The sequence below is a fragment of the Elgaria multicarinata genome, chromosome 2, assembly GCF_023053635.1.
Source record: "Elgaria multicarinata webbii isolate HBS135686 ecotype San Diego chromosome 2, rElgMul1.1.pri, whole genome shotgun sequence".
In the NCBI taxonomy this organism is placed as follows: Eukaryota; Metazoa; Chordata; class Lepidosauria; order Squamata; family Anguidae; genus Elgaria; species Elgaria multicarinata.
The window spans coordinates 66,926,805-66,952,726 of record NC_086172.1 but is presented as its reverse complement, the minus strand read 5'-3'; the positions used below and the strand labels follow the sequence as shown (position 1 = coordinate 66,952,726).

General features: G+C 40.2%; 1 protein-coding gene across 1 annotated transcript in view; it reads left to right on the top strand.

Moving 5' to 3' along the window:
• KALRN (kalirin RhoGEF kinase) overlaps positions 1 to 25,922 on the top strand; it is a 559,448-nt gene that overhangs the window by 197,907 nt on the left and 335,619 nt on the right. The window contains exon 2 of the mRNA XM_063116666.1: positions 17,057 to 17,131. Coding sequence (XP_062972736.1) covers positions 17,057 to 17,131 — 75 coding nt within the window. The remainder of the gene's footprint in view (positions 1 to 17,056; positions 17,132 to 25,922) is intronic.

Below are 25,922 nucleotides of genomic sequence, written 5' to 3'. Positions count from 1 at the left end.
ACACAAAAAGCTGGAGTGCTTGTGTTCAGTGTGCCAGGCAGCAATTACCTCTTTCAAGATATTCCATTCTTTCCCTTTATTTTCCTCCCCACCCCGAGACTCAGTGCTTAGTCCTCATTGAGCTTCCCCAACACTTGTATTTCTACAAAGCTTAGCAGGCTGATATTTTTATTGTGTGCATAGATGGTGCTATTTTGGTTCAGATTGGCATTCGGAGTATGAGTTCATTAACCCAACGCTATTTTGGACTGCATTAATAAAAGTATAGCTTCCAAATCACACAAAGCACTGGTTCCCCTCTATTTGACACTGGTTAAGCCTCATCTTGAGTACTGCTTCCAGTTCTGGGGCACCACACTTCAAGAAGGATGCAAACAAGCTGGAGGGGGTTTAGAGGAGGGCAACGAGGATGATCAGGGGTCTAGAAGCAAAGATTTATGAGGAGAGACTGAAAGAACTGGGGATGTTTAGCCTGGAGAAGAGATGACTGAGGGGAATGGCGCTCTTCAAGTATTTCAAGTTGTCACACAGAGGAGGGCCAGGATCTCTTCTCGATCATCCCAGAGTGCAGGACACGGAATAATGGGCTCAAGTTACAGGAAGCCAGATTCTGGTTGGACATCAGAAAAAACTTCCTGACTGTTAGAACAGTACAGCAATGGAACCAATTACCCAGGGAGGATGTGGGCTCTTCCACCCTAGAGGCATTCAAGAGGCAGGTGGACAGCCATCTATCAGGTATGCCAAGTATGCTTTAAGGTGGATTCCTGCATTGAGCAGGGGGTTGGACTCAATGGCCTTATAGGCCCTTTCCAACTCTACTATTCTATGATTCTATGTTTTACATTTAGACGTGGTCATAATAGTTTGTGGTTCATGTCCAGGTAATGATGGACCGGCATCAACAAGATACTCAGGACTGTATCACTAATAAACTTCTTAAAAGACCATTGCTGAGGGGCAGCAGTTGTCTCATATGTAGCCTCAAAATGCTTAGTTTGTTTTAATTATGGATGCTTAATTCGTTTTAAGCAGTGGTGATCAGCTCTTTTTATGACAAAATATGGAAGTACCACCACCAGAGAAGAGCAACTATTGCTGCTACAGCTGTTATAAACTCCTTCATGTTAAACTGTTAACAGTTTCCTTAATGATGGCAGCCAAAGCTCACACTTTCCAAAGAAAAAGCTTTACACCTCGTTAAAAACTTGTAACATTCTGATTTAATTAAGCCATTTCAGACAACTTTGGGGGTGGGAACAGGAATATATATATTCTGAGGCTCTCTATACCTTTCTTGATGACGTTTCATGAGCTTTGGGGATGCCATGGACTGTGGAGCATGATTTGTTCTGTAGCGGTGCTTCAAGTGTGGAACTCTCTCCTATGGGAGGCTCAGTTGACTTCATCTCTGAGCAGTTTTAGGCAGTAATTTTAGGGTCCCGTTTATGTTTTTATGTATTTTAAATTTGTTAATTTTGTAACTTTCATTGACTATCTTATTGCCATGTTTTATGCCTAATGTTTTTATGTAAAATAAGGGTCCATTCCATGGACAGCAACAGGTTATAAATGGAACAAGTAAATAGATACATATCAGAATATCAGGGTTTTTTGTGGACGTACAAGTGTTCTACTTTTTAATCCTGAAATTTCTCTAAAATGGGTTTGGAGAAGTGTTGTGCAAACTCCCTACTTATGCTTGTACTAAATGCAAGGGGAAATCCAATTTGGGGGAAATAAAAAGAAAGCTGGTGGTCATGAGCAGAATAGAAATGTGTATCTGACATAAAGCAGCTGAAATCCTAGGATTTCTAGGATTTCCTCTCAATATATGTACCAAGCAAATCTGAATATATGCCTAACAGAAATTGTCTGCAATTCTGAAGAGATTAATATAGTCTAGAAATAATCTCTTGGGATTCCACAGCTCAACATGGAGCTTTGGTCCTGTAAGTATTTGTTTAAGTGGCTGCTATGACTACTGCTATTTAACATATATTTAGTGCCAACAATTGTCAGAACTTTCTACATACTCAGTGCTGTTGGTGAATCTATGTGATCTCAGAGGAACTGGGCTAAAAATTTTGTCTTAACTTTAATGAGGAAAATTTGTCTTCAAGGTACCAGAACATTCTTTGTTTCCTTTCCTGCAACAGTCTGTTTCTTTATTTGTTACATATCCCTCCTTTCCTCCAAGGAACCCCAGGCAGAGTACATGATCCTCCTCTCCATTTTATCCTCACAGCAACCCTGGGAGGAAGGTTAGGTTGATAGTCAGTGACTGGCTCAAAGTTATTTTTTGAATTGTTTTTTAAAACTTGTAAATAAGGCATATTTGAGATTTTAAAGAACATGTGCATCATAATGAGTCTCATGTACGTATTGAGTCATTAGTGCTGGGGCTTCCAAATATTTATGACTAAGAGCCCTGTTCCATCAACCAAAGTCCATAAACAATGAATAGAAGGGGAGGGGGGAGAGGCTGTCATGATTGTACCTGCAAGCCTCCTCCTATACTCATTCATCCAAATGTCTGCACATAGCCTGTGTGTGTACAAATTTAAGGTGCACTGGCTCTCCTTGTGCATAGACCGTGCAAAAATACTTTGGGCAGAATTCAGTGTCACATGAGTGGAAGTTCACTTGTACTACAGCAGGACTTTTCTTTCTTCCCTCTCTGACCACTCCCACTGAAAATCTGCTCCTGAGAGTTCCCCTGAGAGTGTTCAGGCGGTTGGGGAAGGGGAATCACCCCCTTCTGGTTCCATAAGTGGAATTGATTTTAGCTAACATTAGTTAAGAAACCCATCCATCAGATATTGGATGTGGCCTTTTGGCAGAACCTGTTGTTTTTGTTTTTATCCCTCTTGTCCATTCACAAAATAATAGTTAGAATGTATATTATTATTATTATTATTATTATTATTATTATTTATTTATTTATTTATTTATTTATTTATATAGCACCATCAGTGTACATGGTGCTGTACAGAGTAAAACAGTAAATAGCAAGACCCTGCCGCATAGGCTTACAATCTAATAAAATCATATAATAAAACCATATATAGCACTTATTCAAAGCAATTCACATACACAATCCTTTTAACAATCCTGTAAGATAGGTCACTATTACAAACCCAGAACTGGGTCACCTCCTAAAAGGAATGGTCTTGTTCAGGGTTTCAGGCAGCCAGCATGCCAGCCGTCCTCCAGCAGGCCATTCCTTCCTTCCTCCCAACCCACGCACCCAGTCACCCCCTGTTTTCTGCTTTTGTTTTCTACCTGGCACTTAACATTCTATTTGTACTGAACATGCTCAGTCCTCATTAGGCTATTTGGGAGAGTTAGCAGTGACGCTTAGTTGTTGTTTTGTTCTGTTTTTTTCAAGAGGTTTTCAGTAAACCTCAGAGTTTCCCTTAATTTTTGGTGGTTGCATTTTTGGATGAGCACCAGTGAGTTCATGATACAGGCAAAATGTAAACTGGAGACTTCCTGATTTAAATCAGGCTTTTGGTTGCTATACTTTACCAGTCCTCAATAATTTCAAGGAAGAATGCTTGTGGGTGGGGTGGGGGGGGGGGTCTGTTGCTTTGAAAATAGAGATTACACTCCAGAGGTGTTTGGTAAATTGGGATAAACTTCATAATCTGGATAACAGAATTCTTCATTCATTCTGTCATCCAACTACTTTGGAAACATAAATGGTTCAATTAAGTGTCCTAGTTATTATTAAGAACAATGGTTCTTAAATTGTCCTCCAAGAGGCTTGTTCTTTAAGGGAAAGTGCAACTGGGAAGATAACTGTTTTTCTTTGTGTTGTGCTACTCCTAAATGATGGGCTCTACTGAGCAATTTCTTCCATTATTCCAGAATCTAGAATCTATGAGGAATGCACAATTAGTTGAGCCAATTTATATAATCAGCAAAATCATGTGGTAGAGGTTTTTCTGGATAATACCATTTAGGCTGCAAATTAGGGGCTTGCAGGTTTGAATATTCCTTAGAAAAAAATATTATTGTCAGTGAAAGGGCTAGACTGAACTCTTCTCCCTGATATGTTAGCTTTTATATATGTGGATAAGTCCCAGCCTATGTGGAGCATCCAAACCTGCAGCTTGAAAGGAAAGGCCTACTATTCTGTTTAGAGTGACCATATGAAAAGGAGGACTGGGCTCTTGTATCTTTAACAGTTGTACTGAAAAGGGAATTTCAGCAGGTGTCATTTGTATGCATGCAGCACCTGGTGAAATTCTCTGGTCATCACAACAGTTAAAACTGCAGGAGGCCTGCCTAGTGTGACCAGATACAAAAGAGGGCAGGGTTCCTGCAGTTTTTATTGTTGTGATGAAGATGGAATTTCTCCAGGTGCTGCATGCATACAAATGACTCCTGCTGAAATTCACTTTTCTATACAACTGTTAAAGATACAGGAGCCCTGTCCTCCTTTCCATATGGTTACCCTAATTCTGTTGAATATATAAACTGATGTTAAAAATCGCCATTTTGTTTTTCTTTTACAAATGTTCCTAGCCAAGATTCCCCCTGCCCCAGAACTCTTGATTTGTAATTCATTCTTTCATGAGTTTGAGAGCCTCTGAGTCAGAAGTTTGAAGACTTATCTTTGGCAATACCAGGTCTCCTGGTTACCACAGATGGCTGGAAAACTCTGCTGTTCAGAGAGAAGTTGGCACAATTCTGATATGTGAAATTGTCAGAATACTCAATAAGACTAATAAAATATTCCAATCACCAGTGGCACTCCTTTCCATGAAAATATTTCCAGTACAGCACTTGTAGGTGCTGAAGTATTTCACCTTATTTTACTTTAATAGCTGAATAATATGTCAACATTTAACTAGAACCACGTGAAATAAATTGTGGGTGGTCATGAAACAGAATTATGCCTACAACATCACTTTACTTACCTTGTGGATTGAAAATAAGTCTCTTTGTTTCATTGGCCTTTTTTACCTTGCTGGTTGGCTTTTCTAATGTCTACAATGTGTTGCTTACCTTAACATAACGGATTTTTTAAAAAACAACAACAACCCTATTATATAGAGGATAAGATGAGCTTAGAAAATGTTTTTGTAGAATCGTGTTTTCTATTTTTAATTTCTAAGTAATTTAAAATACAAAGCATTAAATCATTTCACTCATCCCTGCTGTTAAATAATGCTCTCAGTTTGATGTCCTGCTTTTGCAACATGACGATGATTATTAAAATGTGGATCTGTCTGGAAGGAGAAACTCTAGCATGGTTTTCCTTGCTTTTATGGATAAGCTGGAATAGATGGTCATTTCACCACAGATGTCATGGATCTATATGGCAACAGCTTGCTCCCACTGGAGATCAGTCAGATTTCATTAACCTGCAACCAGTTCTTTGTATGCCTTTCTTTAGCAAAGAAAAGACAATTTGCAGAATTTAAGCATCAGCCAATTTAATCTTGTTACATATTCCACCCGCACCTCCGTTCTGGAAGCAATGCATGTTTAGGATGAAGAGTGTGTTATTGCTAACTCCAGTGTTCAGTCTTTCAACATAACAGGATATAAGAGATGAAATTATACACTTGGCACTTCTGCCTTAGACATCCAGACAGTTGTCGAGTTTTTTTTTGTTTTTTTTTGCAATATATTTCCTATGTGGCACTTCTTGAAGAAGAAAAGTCCAGCAGGGAGTTGACAGGGGAAGAGATCTGGAATAAATGTGTCTGTTCTTTTTCATTTGTGTTTCAGGCAGTTAGGTGAATTAATTCTGTCATCTTGCTGAGTAAAATCAGCTGGGTAACTCCTACTTTTTAGAGTCACCTTCCAGTGGAGGTCCACAGAAGAGTCTTGCTTGTGAATGGTCAGCTCATTGTCTGGATACCAGAACCTTTTGTTGGTGCTAAGGCTTTTCCACTGGATTCTATGAGCCACTTAAGTTTTAAGCATGGAATAGGGTACATTCTCCTCTGAATGCTGATAATGAGGCAGACCCAATTTCAGGTATGGGGTACCTCAGCTTAAACATGGCCTTTATTCTATATTAATAATTGACCTGATAAATATTTTAATTTAATTTTTATTCCATTCTACCTTCAAGTAGGTCAGGGACATATACATGCTCCCCGCAACTCCCCCACCCCACAAAACCAAACATCAGTGAGGCTGAGAAATAGTTCCTGGATTCATGGCTGAGTAGAGGTAATGACTACACCACACTAGCTTTCACTTTCTCCATTCACATTAGCCTGTGACATTACCTTATTGAATTCTCCTGAATTAAAGGATTCTTTTAAGTCCTTTCTCTATCTATTTCTGTGTATTTTGTAAGAATTTCCTATTCTTACAAGAATTTCCTATTATTAGCCTCGATCCGCAGCTTCCCCGCCTCAATTCACGGAGCACAGCCCTAGTATTTTACCCATTCACTAGGCTGGATTTCCAATGGGTTCCCAACTTTTCACCCCAAAATGAATTTTGAAAGTTGGCGCATGTTGGCCAGGGTAGTCAAGTCAATCTTCCTTCACTTGTAGTATATAGATTGTGAAGAAGCAAAGTGCCAAGATTACACGTACACCAGCAGCTTGGTTAAGATCTTTACGTAGCTGGTTGGGCAGCTGAGCAGGCCACTGCCTCTCAACCTGACCTATCTACAAGGGTTATAGGGAGAGACTAAGATAACTCCAGATATGTCAATGTAACCATGAACAGTTTTGGTAGACAGGCAGGTTCCAGATATAAAAAACCAAAACCAAACATGGTTAAGGCTGTTTGTTCAAGCCATTGTATACGAAGGAAACCCACTGATGTTAATAAATTTGCTCCAGCATAAGTAGCATGGCTATTGCAGCCTGGGAGGACTTCAGACATGGAGTAGATAATTTGTTTTTCTAAAACAATTAGTAGCACTGGTATCACAGCTTAACTAATTATCAAAACAGCAGGTTTGCAAATGCAAGAGCAGCAGGATTAAGACCTGGTGGCTACACATAAAAATACCATTGAAAGAGAAATTGATCATTCCGCAGCCAGCCTCTCAGAATGTTTGCTTTGACTGCTGGCACATCCGTTGGCACGGAACCCTTCCGGATGCGGTATGCGGTTGAACACTCTAACATTACAAGCAGCTTGGATCTGCTGAAAGAGCTAAAAGTGTATGAAAGAGGCAGGTGGAGAGATATGGAGCTTTTGCAGACTGACAGTTGTGACTCAGCCATCCATAAAATGATTTTTCATTAATGTTTTAAAAAATGTGTCAGAGATGTCAGAATATATAAGCAGCACACATAAATTATTTAAGTTTCTGCTTTCCTTCTTATCCCTTCTTCCCAGCCCCTCACAGCTGATGTATATAAAGTGTTCTACTTTTGTTCAGATTTATAGTGCTGTCTGGCCGATCATACTCATCACCTGTAAAGTAGGACTATTTCAAGAATGACTCTCTAAACATGAGCAAACAATCCAGCCATGGACAGGATTTGTAGTTTGCGAATTAATATTTGTTATCACTTCTGTATCATTTTTGACATACAAATGTCTTAGCATAGGGGTGGGTGAATTAAAAAAGCAGGAACTGATTTGGAACCTCATCAATAGAGTGGAGTTGGTTTTGTATTTCTCAACATTTTTGGACAGGCCCATTTTAAGAAGGGAATCTGAGAATGCTTCATGAAATGATACAATAGCAGAATACTTATGACTGCTCAGCGCAGAGATTTTGTCCCTTTAAAGCTACTGGAAGATGCACCAGCCTCTGCTTCTCTCACCTGTTTCTTTTATGGTTCTTTTATTTGTCTCCTTCTCCTTGCTGTGTGTTGCAGGTGTAGTCCTTTGGGCTATAGCCAGGTGTCAGACCAAAGAACCTGAGAAGGAAAGGTCAGGAGATGCCACGGCTGCTGCATTACTTGCTGAATCAGATCAGTTTTAAAGACAACGTAAATGACACAGTTATGACTAGGCAACTCTTACTAACACAATAAAATCGAAGTGAGATCTCCACTTTTTTCTTTTTCTTTTTACTCCACTTTCTCCTGTGCCTTTAACAGGAGCATGACACATAGGAATTCAGTGAATGAAGCCATTTGCTTTTTCATTTAATCTGCACAACAAGTAGAAATCTGTTCGCTTATTTTCTGGATATTAGGCTAATCTTACATACACAAGAGCAGTGGAATATTTAAGAGTTGGCAACACTTGCTGCAAAGTATGAATAAAGAAGAAAATATGTGTTGATAACACATACAGGTCCAAAAACAAGAAGAGTAGTTAATTTTACTTAACAAGCATCCCTACATAGGCGTGCACAAGAGGTGTGCTGGGTGTGCCTTGGCACATTCTAATGTCTCAAGCAATAAGCCCTGAATTGAGGGGGGCATTGAGTAGAGATCCAGAGTGGTATCCTGATGCAGTGGGAACAGTCCCCCAGCTGCCCTCTGGCTGCTTTGCTGCCGCCATCCCTGATGGCACTCCATTGCTCCCAGCAGCAAGAGTGAAAAGGAATTGCTCTGCTGGATGCTTTACTGCTGGGAGAACAGAAGGAGGGGCCCCGGAGGCTAATATCGCCTCGTAAGCCCCTTCTCCAACCAGTGTCACCACAAAACCCCACCAATGCCCCACCTACAACAGTCTTCCCTGGTCAGGCAAGCCGAACATGGAGTAGGACATAAGTGTTTACAGTGCTTAATAAATAAGTAAAAATAATGTACTTTATGAATAAATGAGTAAAAATAATGTCCTTTATGATTGAGTATTCAATAAAATTAAAAATTAAAATTAAAAAAAAAATCCCTGGGTGCACACCCTAATGAAATGTGCTGTGCATGCCTATGCATCCCTAAGTTGCATGTGAACTTTAATTATCAACTTCTATGGAAGAAAGTTGGCTGTTTTGTTTTTAAATAACATATGATCTGACAGAGTGCTGAATTAGATTTATTCACAAAGCTCCCAACTGAGTCAAAAGGCACTTTACCAAAGCGAGAAAGGGGACAATGGGAGGAGATTGTCAATCGGACGAAATCTGTTTTTCTGTTTCAGCTGACAAGCCCTGTTGCTGTGAGACCTATTGTCATTGGGCACCATGAAGTCTGGTTCACAGGGAGGACTTGGGAAAAGTCAGGTTTAGAGGATTCCAGTCAGCAGGAGGAGGAGTACAGACAACTCCAAAATGTGCCTGTATATTGCTCCAACAAGAAGCAATTTGTGAGGGCTAAGGATGGTTGGGCCTCCTTTAGACTGCTTCATATTGACTGAGGCCTTCTCTTAAAGGGGTCTATTTCAACAGAGTTTAGCTGCAGTATGGCTGGAGACCTCGGAATCTAAGGATGACAATGATACCTCCTTTCATCACGGGGGCTGGAGCTAGGCCTTAGGAGGTAGAAACATCACGATCCCTTTTTGTAGTTGAGCCTTCTCCCTGTTCTGTTAACTCAGGGGCTTTATCCTCTGAGGACAAGGGGTTTGGATCATGATAAGCATAGAACAGTAGAAAGTCATTTTTTAAAACAAACAAAAGAATAGAACATATTGTGTATTAATTTTAGCATGCAGGAGAGGTGAAAGGGATGAGAAATATGAAGTGTCATTTTGTTTTTGTTTTTAAAAGAGGTTCTTAAGAAAATTGGAGGCCAAGTGTCTGACTTACCTCTAATTAAAGCTGCTTTCTGATTGTCTGGCATCAAATCCGCTTGTGAAGCAGATGTTTGGTAAGGCTGCAGCATGTTGTTCTTTTGTGCACTCAGTATATCAGGAAAACACCTTTGACCACTGTATATAATAAGGAGACTCTTCTTTCTAAGTAACAAACAAGAAAATGAAGGTGCCATGTGTCATTTCACATGTTGGTGAAACTTATTTTTAACTGATGATAACAAGTAGTAGGATAATCTTTCTACCTGACACACCAGTTTTCTATGTGCGGGGGGCAAGAAGCATGTGACCCCATACCTGCAGTGTGAAATGGCACAGTCTAGCAAGAGCTATGCCAGGTGGTTTTGCTGATCATGCAGTTTAGCTTCAAGTGAGCTAACAAACAGAATATGTATGTATGTACGCACATATGGATGTATGGATGTTTGTAAACACAGAAAAAAATAACTTCCTCCATATTCTGAAATCTCACTGCCTTTGTGTAATAGTGTGAATATTCCTAAACAGTTCTTTATTTTAGATACATGCTTCAGTTGTTTTGTAACTGATAGTTAATATTGGTTTTCAAACTACTATGGATACTGCTGAACTTTGGAGGACTTGACATACTACGAGGAACTACAAAACACACACCACATACCCTGTGCTCTGAACTATTTTCCTGAGGAACTTTTAAGAGTTCACTCCCTAGAACCATGGAAACCAAACAAGCCATCTGCATAATCCCACTGCCCCATACGCCAAACCATTTGTTACATCTAAGACAAAGGCTATATTCACTTTGTAGCTAAAATTTATTCTCAGAAGAAAAAGATTAATGCCATCGGCGTGTGTTACTTAGACCTGATCCAAAACTAATATTTCCCCCCGGTTTTCTTGTCCTGTTCTTCCATTAATTATACATCGCCGCTACCGCTTGCTATAACATCCTTCCCATTTCAAACCACATGGGTAGCTGAAGCTTTCTACAGACTCGAAGCCCTTTGCCAAGGCCTGCCTGAGAGCCAGCACTTTGGGCCCATTTTTTAATGGGAAGGTCTGTCTCTGAGATTTCCTGCCTTTTTGGATCTTCACACAGGAGCTGCCTTTGTAAAAAGAAAATCCTCCATCTTCCTTGCTGCCCCTTTTTTCTGCAGCAGTAAAATCTGTCAGAGGGGTGGGGGGGATATTTTATTTTCCAGCCTGCATTAATTGCTAAAGTTTTTATTTGTACATAAGGCTTTGGCAATGCTGGGATTGAAATGTGGTGTTTTTCCCCAAGCTTTAGGGCTGGCCAAAGGAGAGGCAGGGTTTTGATAAAGGCATAGCAGTTTGTATCAAAATATGCAAATACAACCAGCTCTTTATACCAGTGGCCTCTCAAAAAAATGTATTCCAGTATCTGATGTTAAAAAGTGTCCCTTGTTGCAACAGCCTTGAGCTAACAGACACATCTTGCCTTTTTAGTCAAGGAACTTGCCCCCATCATCCTTGAACTGATATATGACAGTAAGAAGCAGCAGTTTAAATATAGTGTCTTAGTACTGGGTTCTACTTTTTGTGGTCAACTTGTGGACCTTCAGTTGTTTTGACCTACATCAGCCCTCCTAGCATAGTCAATGGTGAGGAATTATGTAGGCCAAATACATCTGGAAGACCAGAAGTTGCTCGTTCCTGCTCTTTATTACAGCTCTAGTCCAAATCCAAAAGGATCTTCGTCTTCCTGAACCAAGTTCTACACAGTCGGTGTCAAGCTATTCTGTCTTTTCTAGAGGATCCACAATTATTAGAAAATGCAGAACACTCTTACTTATAGAATTTTAGCCCCATAAAGCCCATGAATTATATACCATTTTCCAACGACAACCTCCAGTTTTTCTCGAGGAATCCAGGGCCTCAGGTGGAAGATGCTGGGGACAGCTCCCAGCTGTTCCTCCTGAACTCCCCAATGATTCCCCAGCGGGGGTGAGGAGGTGATGGTTGCAGGTTTGTGTGTTGTTTTGGAGTATAAAGATATAGGCACAGTGTCCAGGTGAGGAGGATCTGCCAACCTCAGAGCTAAGAACATAAGTGCCATGCTGGATCAGACTAAGGGTCCATCTAGTCCAGCACTCTGTTCACACAGTGGCCAACCAGCCATCGGCCAGGGATGAACAAGCAGGATGTAGTGCAACTGTACCCATGTTTCCCAGCAACTGGTGCACACAGCCTTACCACCTCAAATACTGGAGATAGCACACAACCATCAGGGCTAGTAGCCATTGATAGCCTTTGCCTCCAGGAATGTATCCAACCCCCTTTTAAAGCCATCCAAATTGGTGGGCATCACTACATCTTGTGGTAGTGAGTTCCATAATTTAACTATGCGCTGTGTGAAGAAGTACTTCCTTTTATTTGTCTTGAAACTCCCACCAATCAGCTTCATGGGATGACCCCAGGTTCTAGTATTTTGAGAGAGGGAGAATAATGTCTCCCTATCCACATTCTCCATCCCATGCATAATTTCGTACACCTCTATCATGTCTTCCCTTAGCCTCCTGATGATGGTTTAGTTGTCTGTCTTGGAATATTCTCTCACCTTCATGTATTTTCCTCCATATAGCCAAGGACAGATATTTTTCTGACTATTTTCTTATCTTTCTTCAGATCTGTTACAGTTTAGCACTAGCTAGCCCATCTTCAATGTCTAAGGAAAGCTGCATCCTGATTACCTGTGTTTCCCTTTTTTCTTCTGATCATAGTTCAAAGAGTAAATGCCAGGGACTACCAGAAGTGTTAGTGGCTTTCTTTCAAGGGTGAGTGCACAGCTCTTCTACATAGAGAAAGTTAGAGTTAGGAAGTTCCCTTTATTGTGGATAGGTTTGTGTTGGTAGTAATGGGAAACGTTGCAAAATTTGTAAATTTGAGAATTGCATGCATAAGGAATCCTGGCTGACCGAGTTCATTTGCCTGATTGTTAGAGGGTTAATAGAGGTAAAGAATAAGGTGATGCCCCCCATTTTTAATCACTTCAGTCAGCAGCTGTTGACTATATTAAGACTGCATTTTAGTCTGGCCGTATAATTGAAGTAAGATATTGTCATTTATCCTCAGTTGTGACTCAGTGGTGAACAGTTCTGCTACAAACCCACTTTTCTCCTGTTCCACTCTTAAAACGCAGTCTGGGGAAAACATTGGTGCAGCATTTTACATGCTAACCAGCCCAAGGTTTATATTCACAATATTCCATAGGAAAAATTATAGACTGTCTTTCACAAATGGTGTCTAGTCTAAAATGGAAACATACATAGGAAAAAATGGATTAGAAACAGCTGGGTATTTGAATGGAAACACTGTGATGTAAAATGTTCTGTGCATGCATATTTGCAAATTAAAAACCTGAGAAAAGCATATTTTCATAATTATTCCCTCCTTGTGACCTCAGTGCTACCACTTTGTGCTGCCTTTTTACCATTGGCTTCCTTTTTAATTTTTGTTGACTTACTAGTAAAAGCAGAATGAATTCTGAAAGTATAGAATATTTCTGTTCTGGCTGCCTATGGAAATCTCTCTTTCCCGATGTGATGACAGTTAAAGGTTGTAAAAGGGGAAACTCTCTGACAGCCCTCTGTTCTACTACATGTGTGGCTTGCTGCTCTCTGGCTATTAGTCTGAGGGAGACTTCACAGCATACATTTTTACCATTAAATGTAAATAAAATCTGTTTTTAGGGTATCTCGGGACTATATATGTATTGTTTTCAATGGGTTACTTTTCTTCTTTCGCCACTTAAAAAAGAAAGAAAGCTCTGTTCCTCTGCCTTTAAAAGCAATCTGATGCACAGACATTCAGAAGGTTAATCTTGTTCCATCACTTATTTCCATGCCAGGTTACAGTTCATATCTTTAATTTCTGTGAGTCAGGTTGCCCTTTAAGTCATAGGAGCATTAAAATAAAAGATGTCAACCCTAGAAATAGGTGTGTCCTAAACTGCAACAGTCCACAGTCGTGGATGATTTGTGGATGAACAAAAGTAATTCTGAAAACAAAGTCTTTATTTCTTTGTTTTTTAGACGATGCACAGCACATATGTTTTGCAACAGGCACCATTTTAGAACAGGCATTCTCTCCTGTGTGAAAGAATGGGGGATGTGACTTCTAAGATGGTGTCTGCCACCTGTGGTCTTTGGAAAAACTTGTGTAACCCTCTGGTGTGTTGCCTCCAACTCAGCCCTTGGCCCTCAGCTGCTGCAGTGGTCTGAAGGATTCTGAGGAGACTCTGGGAGGATTTTCTGAGGAGATTCAGTGAGGAAAGAGAGTGAGGAAAAGTAGAAGGAGTAAATAAATAACACCGTTCAGATAAAACAGTGGAGAGAATAGCTGGTTTTTGCTATTGCACAGTTTTCATCCAGCCGCTGTGGCGCTGTCCCACAGTCAGAGTGTGACAGAAACTGAGGCCTACAGCTTCATCTCAGCCCAGGACTGTATAACAGCAGAGAGGTCTGAGAGACATCCAACACCCATCTGTGCATAACTGATTCGTTGCACTCCAGCCTTTACTGTTGTTTCATTTAGACACTTATCTGTTTTTCTCCTACTTCCTCCCCTTTTTTATGTCTTTATTAAACAAATGATTTGTTAAATATAGTCAAAAATATAGTCAACACAAGGGGCTGGTGTGGGGAAAATGGGGTTACACTTGTATAAAGAAATTAACATTTTTAATACGTTGCCCCAATCTAATTAATTAAAGGGAGTGTTTACCTTTTGGGAGCACCCCCCCTACCTATTATTTTTGAAGGCTTTTGGAGGGGTGGGGCTTGTGAATTTTATTAAACCCCTCCACCTTTTCCCACGTAATAATTTAAACACTGGGCCCAAGAGTATTTCAATGTAACTGGAACTCTGGAGCTGTATAATCTGCTTTCTAGAGCTCTTAGTGATATTCTGTAACAGTTAAGAAATGTTAGAATGAAGTGTTTTGACTTGGAAACCAAGGGTGTATGTTCCGGGTGTCTGAGGCACATAAGTAATATGTGGGGGTGGAGAGAGAATGTAAATTCTGGAGGAGAAAATGGATTTAAGGGGCCTGTATTTAAGGGGGCTGCTTAACTGTCTGAGGGATTACAGCTATGAAACCAGTTGGAATGCTTCCTAGGAGCTGTCCTCAGGGAAGTAGGATAGATTTGCCAACTTCAATATGGGACTGGGTGAATTTTACCACTGCATAACTCTGATTGCAGAAGCTACAGCTGTCTAAATTTTCCCTTTTACAATTAAACAACACAACCATAATTGACACTTTATATCCTATGAGTGTAAGCAACTGTGCAAATATGAACAATCCAACCCCATACTGTTAATTATGATAATCTCACTCAAACTGTGTTAGTAGCACAAGCCTTGCAGAAAACACCATGGTTTCTTTTGGGGTTAATATGAGAAACTTGGGACAAGTATGCTTTGAAAGAGTGTATTTCCTTTCAGATTTTCAGTTAAAAACAACAGTATCCCCTCTTTAGAGAGGACTCGGAAAGCACATTACCAGATAGGGAAAGACCTTAGGAGGGACTGTAGTAGTTTAGTGGTAGAACACATGCTTTGCATGCAGAAGGCACCTGCTACATTTCCCAGCATCTCCAGATAGGGCTAGGAATGAATCTTGCTAGTCAGGGTTGACAATATGGAGCTAGATGGACCAATGGTCTGACTCAGTATAAGGCAGCTTCTTATATTCCTACTTTCATTTCGGGCCAGTGGACAAAATTGGCTTCTAATCAAGTGGCTTTTCTTCTGCTCTGCATCTCTTGGCTTTTAAGAAATGATACGTTTCTTTGTCTACAGTAACCTTTGTTGTCTTGAATATGTAGGTGGATTTAGAACTGCATAGTTCTTATCATGTAGGGGAGCAAAATATTGCATTCACTCCTCAGTGCACCATAGCAACGAAATTTTTGTCCGCTTTCAAACTCTTAAGCAACAGCTGAGCAGCCTCAAGTCTGCCAAGAAATGACTCACTCACCTTGGCAGAGAGCAGACATGCTCCTGGTTTTGGAATGGCAGGAAATCTGTATTTCACTGGCCTTCCTAAGGAGGACAAAGTGATGATTTATTAGTTCAGTTCTATGTGAGAGTGAATGAAGAGGAAGCTCCCGGGCCAAATAAGCAAACCACCTTATAATGCTTTTGTTTTTGCAAAGACTACAGCAAGTCATATTTGAGCTGTAAGAAACCATAAGCTATTGTTCTGTTTGTTGCATTTACGTAACCATTAACTAGAGTTGCAGTGTTCTTTTATCAGGTGTACTGAGCACATTCTGAAGCTGGGTGAGATGCAGCCCTTTTAGGAACCATAATCAGGGCTATGATTTCTAGAAAGAGAAAATATCAGACTCCAGCTGCCTTCTCTGTTAAAACAGGAATAACATGATGCAGGCAATCCAGCCCTTCCCATATGGAGCTCTTCCATACCCAGCCTTCACTGCTTCATTGCAAAGCTCAGGTTGCTGCAGAGATGTGTGGGTATGTTAGAGTAGCAACAGATCACTAAAAGAAAAACTTGTTAAGCCCCCTGATGATCAAATCTGAGATCCCAGACATCTTGACATAAAAGTCCGTGGGTGGGGAGGTTCACAGTATCCCACATTTGCTGGGGTACCCTCCCAGGGACAATAGGATTGCAAGCTTAGTCTATTTCTTTACGTTCCTGGGAATTGTTTTATTTCTAAAATGAAGATCAGTGCATGACTAGGTTTTCTTCAATGTATCCTCTGCAAGGTTGCCTGGTATTAGGGTTTCACAGTTTTATCTCTCCTCGCCAGGGAGAGGAGTGAAATCTCAGGATGAGGACCCACAATCAGGGGCAGGCTATTTTCGGGATTTCTTGAGATGTTTACCACTTGCTCTGCATCCTGAGAAACCAGGCACTGATAGAATTGATGTTTGACCAGGCAGGTGCAATCCTTTGTCCCCTACCATGCACCAGTGGTGACTTGCCAGGCATGACTTGGTTTTGCTTCTTGCGTCTCAAGGTCTGAGCGATGAGAATCCTGACAAATTTTAGTTTCTTGTACGTTGTCATTGATTGTTGTCATTGATTGATTGTTCAGTTCACAGAAGTAAACACTGCTCCCAGAGCCCCCTTCTACTGGTTATGTTTGAACATAGATAACACCACAGAGGGATGGAAAGGAAAACCTCATTTCGTGGTCTGACTCTGCAGAGCTCTCTTTATGGATATATAATAGATGTCATGCTGGCTTCCGTTTTTGGTTTGGGTTGGTTTTCTTCAGAAGAAAATTAGTGATAGAGCAAGGAGTGTTTTATGTGTTTTCCATTTCTTTATCCACATATTGCTGAAAATCATTTTGATTTGGGGGTGTCTAGAACATAACATAGAGTCAAAAATCAGAATTCCTTCTAATCAGACGTTGCTATTTTCTTTTCCATTTTGCAGGATCTTTCCGAAACGATGGCTTAAAAGCTGCTGATGTCCTTCCCATACTAAAGGAAAAAGTGGCCTTTGTGTCAGGTGGGTTCATTGCTCCTTTTTTCACTTTTGAAGTGTGTGAGTGCTTTTTATAAAGCAACAGTGCTATATAAAATGCAATAGTTTTAGGCATGGGAAACATTAAAGAACAGATTCTAGTCTGTTAACTAGGATTAAGTAGTATTTCAATAGTGCAGTCCTAAGCATATCTGCTCAGAAGTCCAATTGGGTTCTTATGGCAGAACATGTGCTTTGTGTCCAAAAGCTCCAATATTCAATCCCTGGCATCTCCAGGTAGGGCTAGGAAAGATCCATGTCTGAAACCCTGGAGAACCGCTACGAACTATAGATAATGCTGCATTAGATAAGCCAATGGTCTAAAATGGTATATGATAAGCCAATGGTCTAACATAGCTTCGTAAATGATCATAGGATGACTGCCTAACCCTAACTATGACTGAGTTCTCACAACAGTGGTTGAGTATGGGTTGTTTGTCTTGTCTGAAATGAGGACATTTTTTTGCAGGGCGGCTTGTTAACCATGCAGTGCAGATTCTTTTTTTGCAAACAAGCCTTGAGAACCCATGGTTACTTCCTGGGTTGTTCAGGGTAGTTAACCAGCTGTATTCCGTGGTTAACAAGCCATCCTGTGGAAAACATCTTGGGTTCAAAGAACACACTAACCCATGGTTCAACAAACAATCCATAGTTCAACAACAACCCACACTCTACCATTGAGTATGGGTTAGCATGTTGTGTGAACAGCTCCAAGGGTCACTAATTGAAAAGTAACTTATAAAGTATTTTTTGTTGTTTGAAATTAAAGGTGATGGCATATTGTTCTATATAGAGCTGAAATTCAGGTTTTTTGAAATCCTCAAATTCAGTTCTGATGACAAATTAAAACCAAATGTGTGGGCAGTATATGAATGTGATGTGAGAATATTAACGTCATTAAAACTACAATACAAAGACAAAATGTATTTGGCCGAGTGCAGAAGATGATAACTTTAATTGTAGTGTAGGAAAGAGTACTTAGGTAAGCTTAGCTTTTCTCACTCCTACCTGAGAAGCTGCACCTGCCCAGATTTCCTCTCCGGGACAGCGTTTGAAAGTGAGAAGAAGGCTTTTGCATCTGGCTATCTTACTGAGCTCTGCTAATATCATGGAAAGGTAATATAGTGCATTGTGACTATAGGAGACACAATACAAAATGATCCAGACTACAACGCTATGCACACAGTTTCTTTGGAATAAATTCCATGGCACATTGGAATGGAATTTGAAGGGCACTATTTCATGGTGGTTCTAATCCTTCTTGGAGGGGTTATTTCAGAAGGTGCTGGGAGACTCCGGTTTGACACCATGGGCATTGGTCTATGTTTTCCCCCCAGGGTTCTATGTTGTCTCCATGCTGTTTAGTATATAAACGGAACTGCTGGGAGAGGATGTCTGGACTTTTGCAGTACGTTGAGGACATACAAGCCATATCTCTCTTTTCTACCTAAATCCAAGGAAGTGGTTCAAGTTCTAAATAGGTTTCTGATTCAGTAATGGAGTAGATGAGGGTGAACAAATTAAAGTTTAATCCAGACAGAAGTGCTCCTAGCCTGTCAAAAGACAAATAAAAGGGATTCAACATGTCTTGGATGGGGTTATACTCTACATGAGGACTCAGGTTTGCAATTTGGTTGTATTCTCAGGTTCAGGGTTATAGCCCTGAACCTCGATGCCCAGGTTTTGATGATGGCTGAGAGTGTGCCTTGCTCCTGCAGATGTCAGAACTGGCCATGGTGACACATGCCTTTGTTACATCTGATTTGGACTACTGTAACATGCTCTACATGGGACTGCCTTTGAAAAGTATTTAGGAACTTCACCTGGTCCAGAATTTTGCAGTCAGACCAGGGCTGGTTATAGGAAGCAGGTGATTCCATTGTTACAACTACTGGCTACCCATCTGTTTGTTCTGATTATGACCTATAAAGCCCTACGTGACTTGGGATCAGAGAATTTGAAATAGCACATTCTCCCTTATGAGACTTCCCAGGTTTAAAGATCCTCAGGAGAGGCCCTTCTCTCTGTCCTGCCACCATCAGAGGCACATTTGGTGGGACAGCAAGAGAGAACCTTCTTGGTTGCTCCCGGGCCTTCACACTCCCTGCCAAAAGTGGCCAAGCTAGCTCTATTTTTGTTGTTGCTTCGCCAGCAGGCCTTTGACTTATTCAGACAGACTTTTGACTGTTCAACTAACTTTGCCGTAATAGAGTTTAACTGGTGGTTGATTATTATTTCTGTGTTTTTAATTCATTTTCTTTTGTGTTTTAATTAGAATTTTGTATTTTATTCGTTAGTTGTTAGCTGCCTTAAGCATTATTTATAGGGGAAAGATGGGTTGTAATTTAATTAATGAGATTTATTTTTATGTTAACATGCAAATAATGTGCTTTTTCCCCAAAGGGTGGTAAACAATAACCTTGACTCCTGTTGGAAGAGATACAAAAGTGGTACACAAACTAACCCTCACCCACACATATATTTTTTAGAAATTTCCTCAAACACATAATTGCAGTCACATAATAATCATAATCGTAGTGGCTATCACAGAATAATATTGTAGGTCATCAAAGGCAAATTCCCTAGTGTATTTACATACAATGCAAGCTGAATGTGACCACCAAAGCAATTTTATCTAACTCCTGGTTGCCTTGCCAAAGAAGTTTTCAAGATTAATGTTATATCTGTTTTTATGGACTTTGTATATAATTTACATATTTGCTTGTAATGCCATGCCTGGGCACATGTGATCCATTAACTGCAAAACCCTCACTGCTAGATGTACCAAATTTTATGAGTGAGTTGACTACTCTGTCTCTTGACCAAAGTGGCCCACAAGTTTAATAGATACTGGCCATCCTTCATCTAGACCAGAGTGCATATAATTGCTGCCATTCCATGCCCCAAGTGTTGCTCAGGTAACACTTATGGTAAGGATCCCTTGGTGAGGGAGATGGCAGTTGATTACTTGGGCATGTGGCAGACATGGAAAAAGCCAGTTGTATGACTTGACTCTTGCCTTTAGTTATTGATCAAAATACTGCACTTTTCGTTCTGAGGTGTGAATGGATTTCTGGTTCAGAAAGGAGATTTCAGCCTGTACTGGTGTGTCATAAATCACTTACTCCTTAAGTTTCAGTCTGGCCTGAACTTGCTCAGGTCACAGTATAAAAAGAATGCTAGCTGCCCTCAGTCAATAAATTCCTCTCCAGTTTCTTTAAAAGAGATGGCAGTCAAGCGCACTTGGGACATCTCTTGTCTGATTGCCTTGCTGCTTTGTCTCTGCATGAAAAGGCAATCATTTCTGACACAGCCAGCTCGATAGCAGCCTTGCCATCTACACTGCCTCTCAATGATCTTCAGACATAATAGAGAGAGGTAAGGATCGCCACTGGCTTTTGAAAATGCAGTGTGTGAATCTTTACCGCCTATTATGACAGTCTTAAGATGTGCCATACTTTAATCTGGAGTTCAAGTGCTGTTCTGTATGCTCTGCCCTGCATGTCCATAGAAATCTCATTGAAGATCTTTGTCCTGCAACTAGGTGGGAACTCGGAAGCAAAAATATTCCTGGGAGAAAATTGTTTTTTGTCTCTTGCCACCCAAATCTTGTCATTTCCTTTATCACATCTCTACACTAGGTTCCTCCATTCCTCCCACATTGTGGTCCTCACCTTCAAGGCCTCTATCTTTGTGGACTTATTTCCCATTATACTCTTCCTTGTGTTCATTACTCTTCTGATGTTTCCTGCTCCTTTAATAGTCCCTGCCCACTCTCCTTTGCAATTACTGACATGCGTACACACACTCAACCACAAAAACTGCCCATTTGGAAAACACTCCACTGGTGCAAAAGTTATTTGATGGTTAAAAAGTGCAATAAATAAATAACAGTAAGTAGTGGGAAAAGATGGTAGGAGAAGCTTAACTTGCCAAATGTCTGTGTGTCAGACTGCTGCTCTTAAGGCACAGGAGCAGAGCTGATATAAATGGTGAAAATGCTAAAATCAGGGTTCCAAATTAGAGTGTAGGACCAGCCTTAAGCAGCATTAGCATGCATTTAGGCAGGTGTGTTGACATAACACCAAGACATGTTCACAGGAGGTGAAGAGAATTTGCCCATGAAAAGAGGGGAAGGGAGTGTTCAATTCTAATAGTCAAACTGTGATTGGCCATTATAGCCTGCTGCACTAGACCCATCGAGTTGTATAGAAATTTTCAGCCGGATAAGAAATTAAAGATCCTCTTTGGGTCTCTCTTCTTCATTCATGTGATGGATAGATTTACAGAAAAGTTAGTACACTATGGGGTTACTGGGTATGTTTTCCTTTGCATATGTTTTAACAATAACCATAATCTAAACCAGAGTATAGTATCGTTATTACCTGCTGCTTCTCCCTGTGTACATTCCAGATGTCATCAAAGACATTCACCTGTTTCCAGGCTGAGAGAAATTTTAAAAGGCTTCCTCTTAACAAGCTTGATGAGGGTTAATGAGGGCACATATGCTGACTTGCTTAGTTCAGCTGCTTTCTCTGGGGACTGTAAAACCAAAGTAGAATCAAAATTTCACCCACCTGCTTACTGAGAAACTTGCTAAAATCCAGGCTAGAATCAAAGCTCATTGAAAATTCCCCTGAAATCTACAGTGCCTTCTAGAACAGCTTCCAGAGTCTCACACAACATATGTGTATGAAATCTAATCTGCCACTTGGGCCAGATCTACACAAAGCAGGATATAACACTTTGAAAATGGTTTGAAAACTGTATATGGAGTGTGTCCTGGGCCTAAACACTTGTCACTACTGTTATAAACCATTATAAAGCAGTAGTGTAGATCCTGCCCATGTCTTTTTAAGTAACTATAGTGACTTTTTTCGGACTAGAATAAGTACAATGAGACAAGTTGAATAATGGTGGTGGTAGAATTAATATAGAATTGAGAGGAGGAATTCATAGAGATATAGTGCCCATCAACAACATATGGGTCAGTTTCCAGTTGATTTCTACTGGTCCTGCAGCCTGACTTGCAGCAATTAACAGATGAAGCCTTTTCTACCACAGTGATAGGGGTAGACCAAGGGAGTGTTATGCTGTAGTAGATAGAATGTTCGAGCACGTAGGTATAGATAATCCTCATGTATGCTGCTCTGAGCTCTTTGATGTGATGAATTAATTAACTGGATATTACTTCCAGCTTACTGATTCTCTGGTTTTATAAAATGATCTTATTTGATAACATTGAGTTCAATTAGACAGGTGAAAACACACTACCCTACCTTTACTTCACCCCTGTTTTCGTTGCGCTTTGCTTCCTCTTTTGAAAGAGGAAGTAAGCAATGTGCACGAGGCCCATTCAGTCGGCCATTCTAATTGCGCTGCTTCTCCTGCACACAGCAGAAGATAGTGGCAACTTCCATGTTTAAAAATATATCGTACTTTCTGAGGATTTTTTTTGGTGCGCGAGAAAGGCCAGAAGGGGCAGGAGGCACACAGGAGGCAGACAACATTGTAAGAGGAACCTGCGAAAATCCGTGAGTGCCCAGCAATGAGCATGCAATAAAACGCTCATCTGATGGAGCTCAGAGACTCAGAGAAGCCTTGTGTTTAACAAGAAGGGTGTATATACTCACCAATGTGATTGCTTTCTTTGTAAGTTGGACTGACCTACAAAAAAAGTGCAAGATGCAATTAGCAGATATTATTGATTTGATATCAGGTTCAGTAAAATAGTCCTGGAAATTAATCAGATTCACCAACTGCATTGGTGTCATTGAAAAATTGTGAAGTTGGCTGTTAGGGATTGTATTCAGTCTGCATTTTGAAGTGAACTGACCTGGTTTGCACCTCCCAAACTAATTTGTGAATCAGAATGCAATGATCCTTTGGATTTTCCACTTCTCTAAATTTTGCAATAAGGTTGTCAGCGGGGGGGGGGGGGGGGAACCAATCAAAATGCATTAAAATGCATATTTTAGGATAAAATACATTTAGAAATATGTATTTTGTGAGAAATATGTTCAGCAGATTTTTAACAAATTGCAGAGTATTGCAGAACTGAATGGAGTGAATTTATGAATGAATATTTATTTATTACATTTATATACTGCCCCATAGCCAAAGCTCTCTGGGCGGTTTACAAAAGTTAAAAACAATGCACATTAAAAACAGGTAAACAAAATTTAAAACCACCAAAAGTATAAAAACAATATCAACGATATATGTGAAACTGACATGGATTGGAAGTAGGATTATCCATCCCTAGTTGTGAGTGTAGCCTAGTCTCTTTAATTGTGTGTATTACCTGGAAATGACTTCGACATTGAGCCTGGATGTAAGATTTGGCCAGAATCCAGAGAAAAATGTTGTTAGAGTTGAGTGTTAACTAATGATTGAACAAGGAGTAGTTAGTGGTTGGAATACAGAGCCAAGAAATGATAACTGACAATTTTGTTTTCAGTACACTTCATGCCTACCAATAGTTCTTCCTTTTGTTAATAGCTATGGAACATGTGTTTGCTTCACTAAAAATCAATACAAAATGCCATTTAAGAAACTTATTTAAGAAAATAAATTGAAAATAACAGTCTTTTGTTTTGACAGTTAATAAATACAACAAACAAAAAGACATTTTATTCTTTTAGCTCTTCTCGTAGCACCAGTTTATGTACTGCTGCATTACTCCTACAGAGGAATATAATTTCTTCTCTCTATTCATGTTTCCTGAACTTTGAATGCACAAATTGAATTGTGTGATTTGAAACCATCTTAAAATCTGTCTATTTATTCTCTGGGGTGCTGTGTCTAGAGCTCCCAAATCTTTTATTCCCTAGTTTCTTCCATCTTGGATTCTGATTGAAGGTTCAACGTGGCAGAATTGAGGACTCAGTTGAGATACATAATTAATCAAGGAAGAGGGTAGCTCTATTCAGGCATGTAAGAAATAACTTACTTGCACATGTGAGTAGGGCTGGGGCTGTGCTGAGTAGCACTGCCTCTGCCTATGTCATATAGTCGCTTCCCTGACAGTGTGAACATTGCAGGGAGGGTTTTTTGACAAAGAGGTGTAAGAGCAGAGGTTTCCACATGAGCAGGAACCCTGCACTATTGGGATTCCTACTCACATGGAAGCCTCCATGTGTGCACCTGTACATGCAGAGGCCCTTCCCTGCAGACATTCTTGCTGTATGTGTGGACATCAAGGCAAAGGACTCTGTGATGTGTGTGATATCAGAGGTGGGGCTACTCAGCACAGCCCCATTTCTCTCATAAGTAATTTTCTGAATAGGGACGTGGTGTATGCTTTAATTAGTGTTAGGCCAAATGTACATAACATGAATCTGCCCTTGGTCTTTTCCTGGTTAACAGGACAGGAGCTCTTGTTTGTTCCTTGCTTGAGACTACAACTCCTCATGTAAACATTTGAGCTGTATCTTTCTCCTTGCTCCAGCTTCCACTTCCTAGCCCCTTTCCATCTTCTACATTTCTCACCTTGTTCTTGCCCTAACTTGGAGTCCCATGACCTCATGACATATAGGCTTATGAAAAATGTCTGACCATGTTGACTCCTTGCTATGTGCAGGATTTGGTTTTTTGGAACCATTTGAAAATATGAGTTACTGATGGGTGTGTCAAAAGCTAAACAGCCGTAAGAACGTACAACCAGTTTCCCTATGGTGGAGTGCCTGTGACATAATTTTCTTGCAGCCAGCATATGCGGAAATGGTTGTGAGAACAGGCTCTTGGGTAAAATGTATTAGTAGTAGTAGTAGTAGCAGCAGCAGCAGCAGTAGTATCCCGCCTCAAAGCGGCTTTACAAAATTAAAATATATACAGTTAAAACCTATAAATAGAAATATACAAAAAGTTATGCAAGGCTGAAATTCTCCAGCAGGAGCAGCTGAAAGCACCCTGGTTGCTCCTGTACAGCCATCAGAACTTTCAATGCATGCTGAAGAGTGATCTGCCATACCCTGGACAGCTGGTTTGCTTGGGAAAGGATGTTTCTTAGCCTCCATATTTCTCCATCTGTAAAATGGGATAATATTTTCTTGTAAAAATAGGCCACCTGTTGTATGTGTTTATCTTAGGCATCTTACCTGTTCCTGCTATCAGCTTGTGGACACAGTTGTAGTCTAGATTGTGTTCAGTTCATATGTGACGGCCAGATATCATATAGGTGATATTGTATGAGACTTATAAGCACATACAATAGCTGTACAACTTTAATGGACAGAGAGTTTTTTTCATGGACCCTATTTTTGGATCCATTCCAAATTTTATTTCAATAGTTGCCAACTTCAAATAACTGATATTACAATCAATGCAATGCAATGCAAGTAAAACAAATAACATTACAGCTGAGTTTAAATGGGAGGTATTTTTATTTACCCCAGGTAAAAAGGGGCCCCTTTTAAGAACTTTTCAAAGAGCTTCAAACAGGGATAAAAATGGTTGCTAATTTGGAGTATGCACAGGAAGCATTTCCCTCACTATGAATTGGCTGCATAAAGTTTTCACGAAATCATAAGAACATAAGAAGAGCAATGCTGGGTCAGTCCAAGGGCTTATCTAGTCCAACACTCTGTTCACACAATTGCCAACCAGCTGTCGAGCAGGAACCACAAGCAGGACATGGGTGCAACAGCACCCTATTGCACAACAACTGAAGTTGATGTAGCATTTTATATATAATTCCTTATTGGCTTTGATCACTATTCCCAGCAAGAAGACTACTGTTCGTTTGGTGTGGGGTTTTTTTAAGTAATACCAAAAC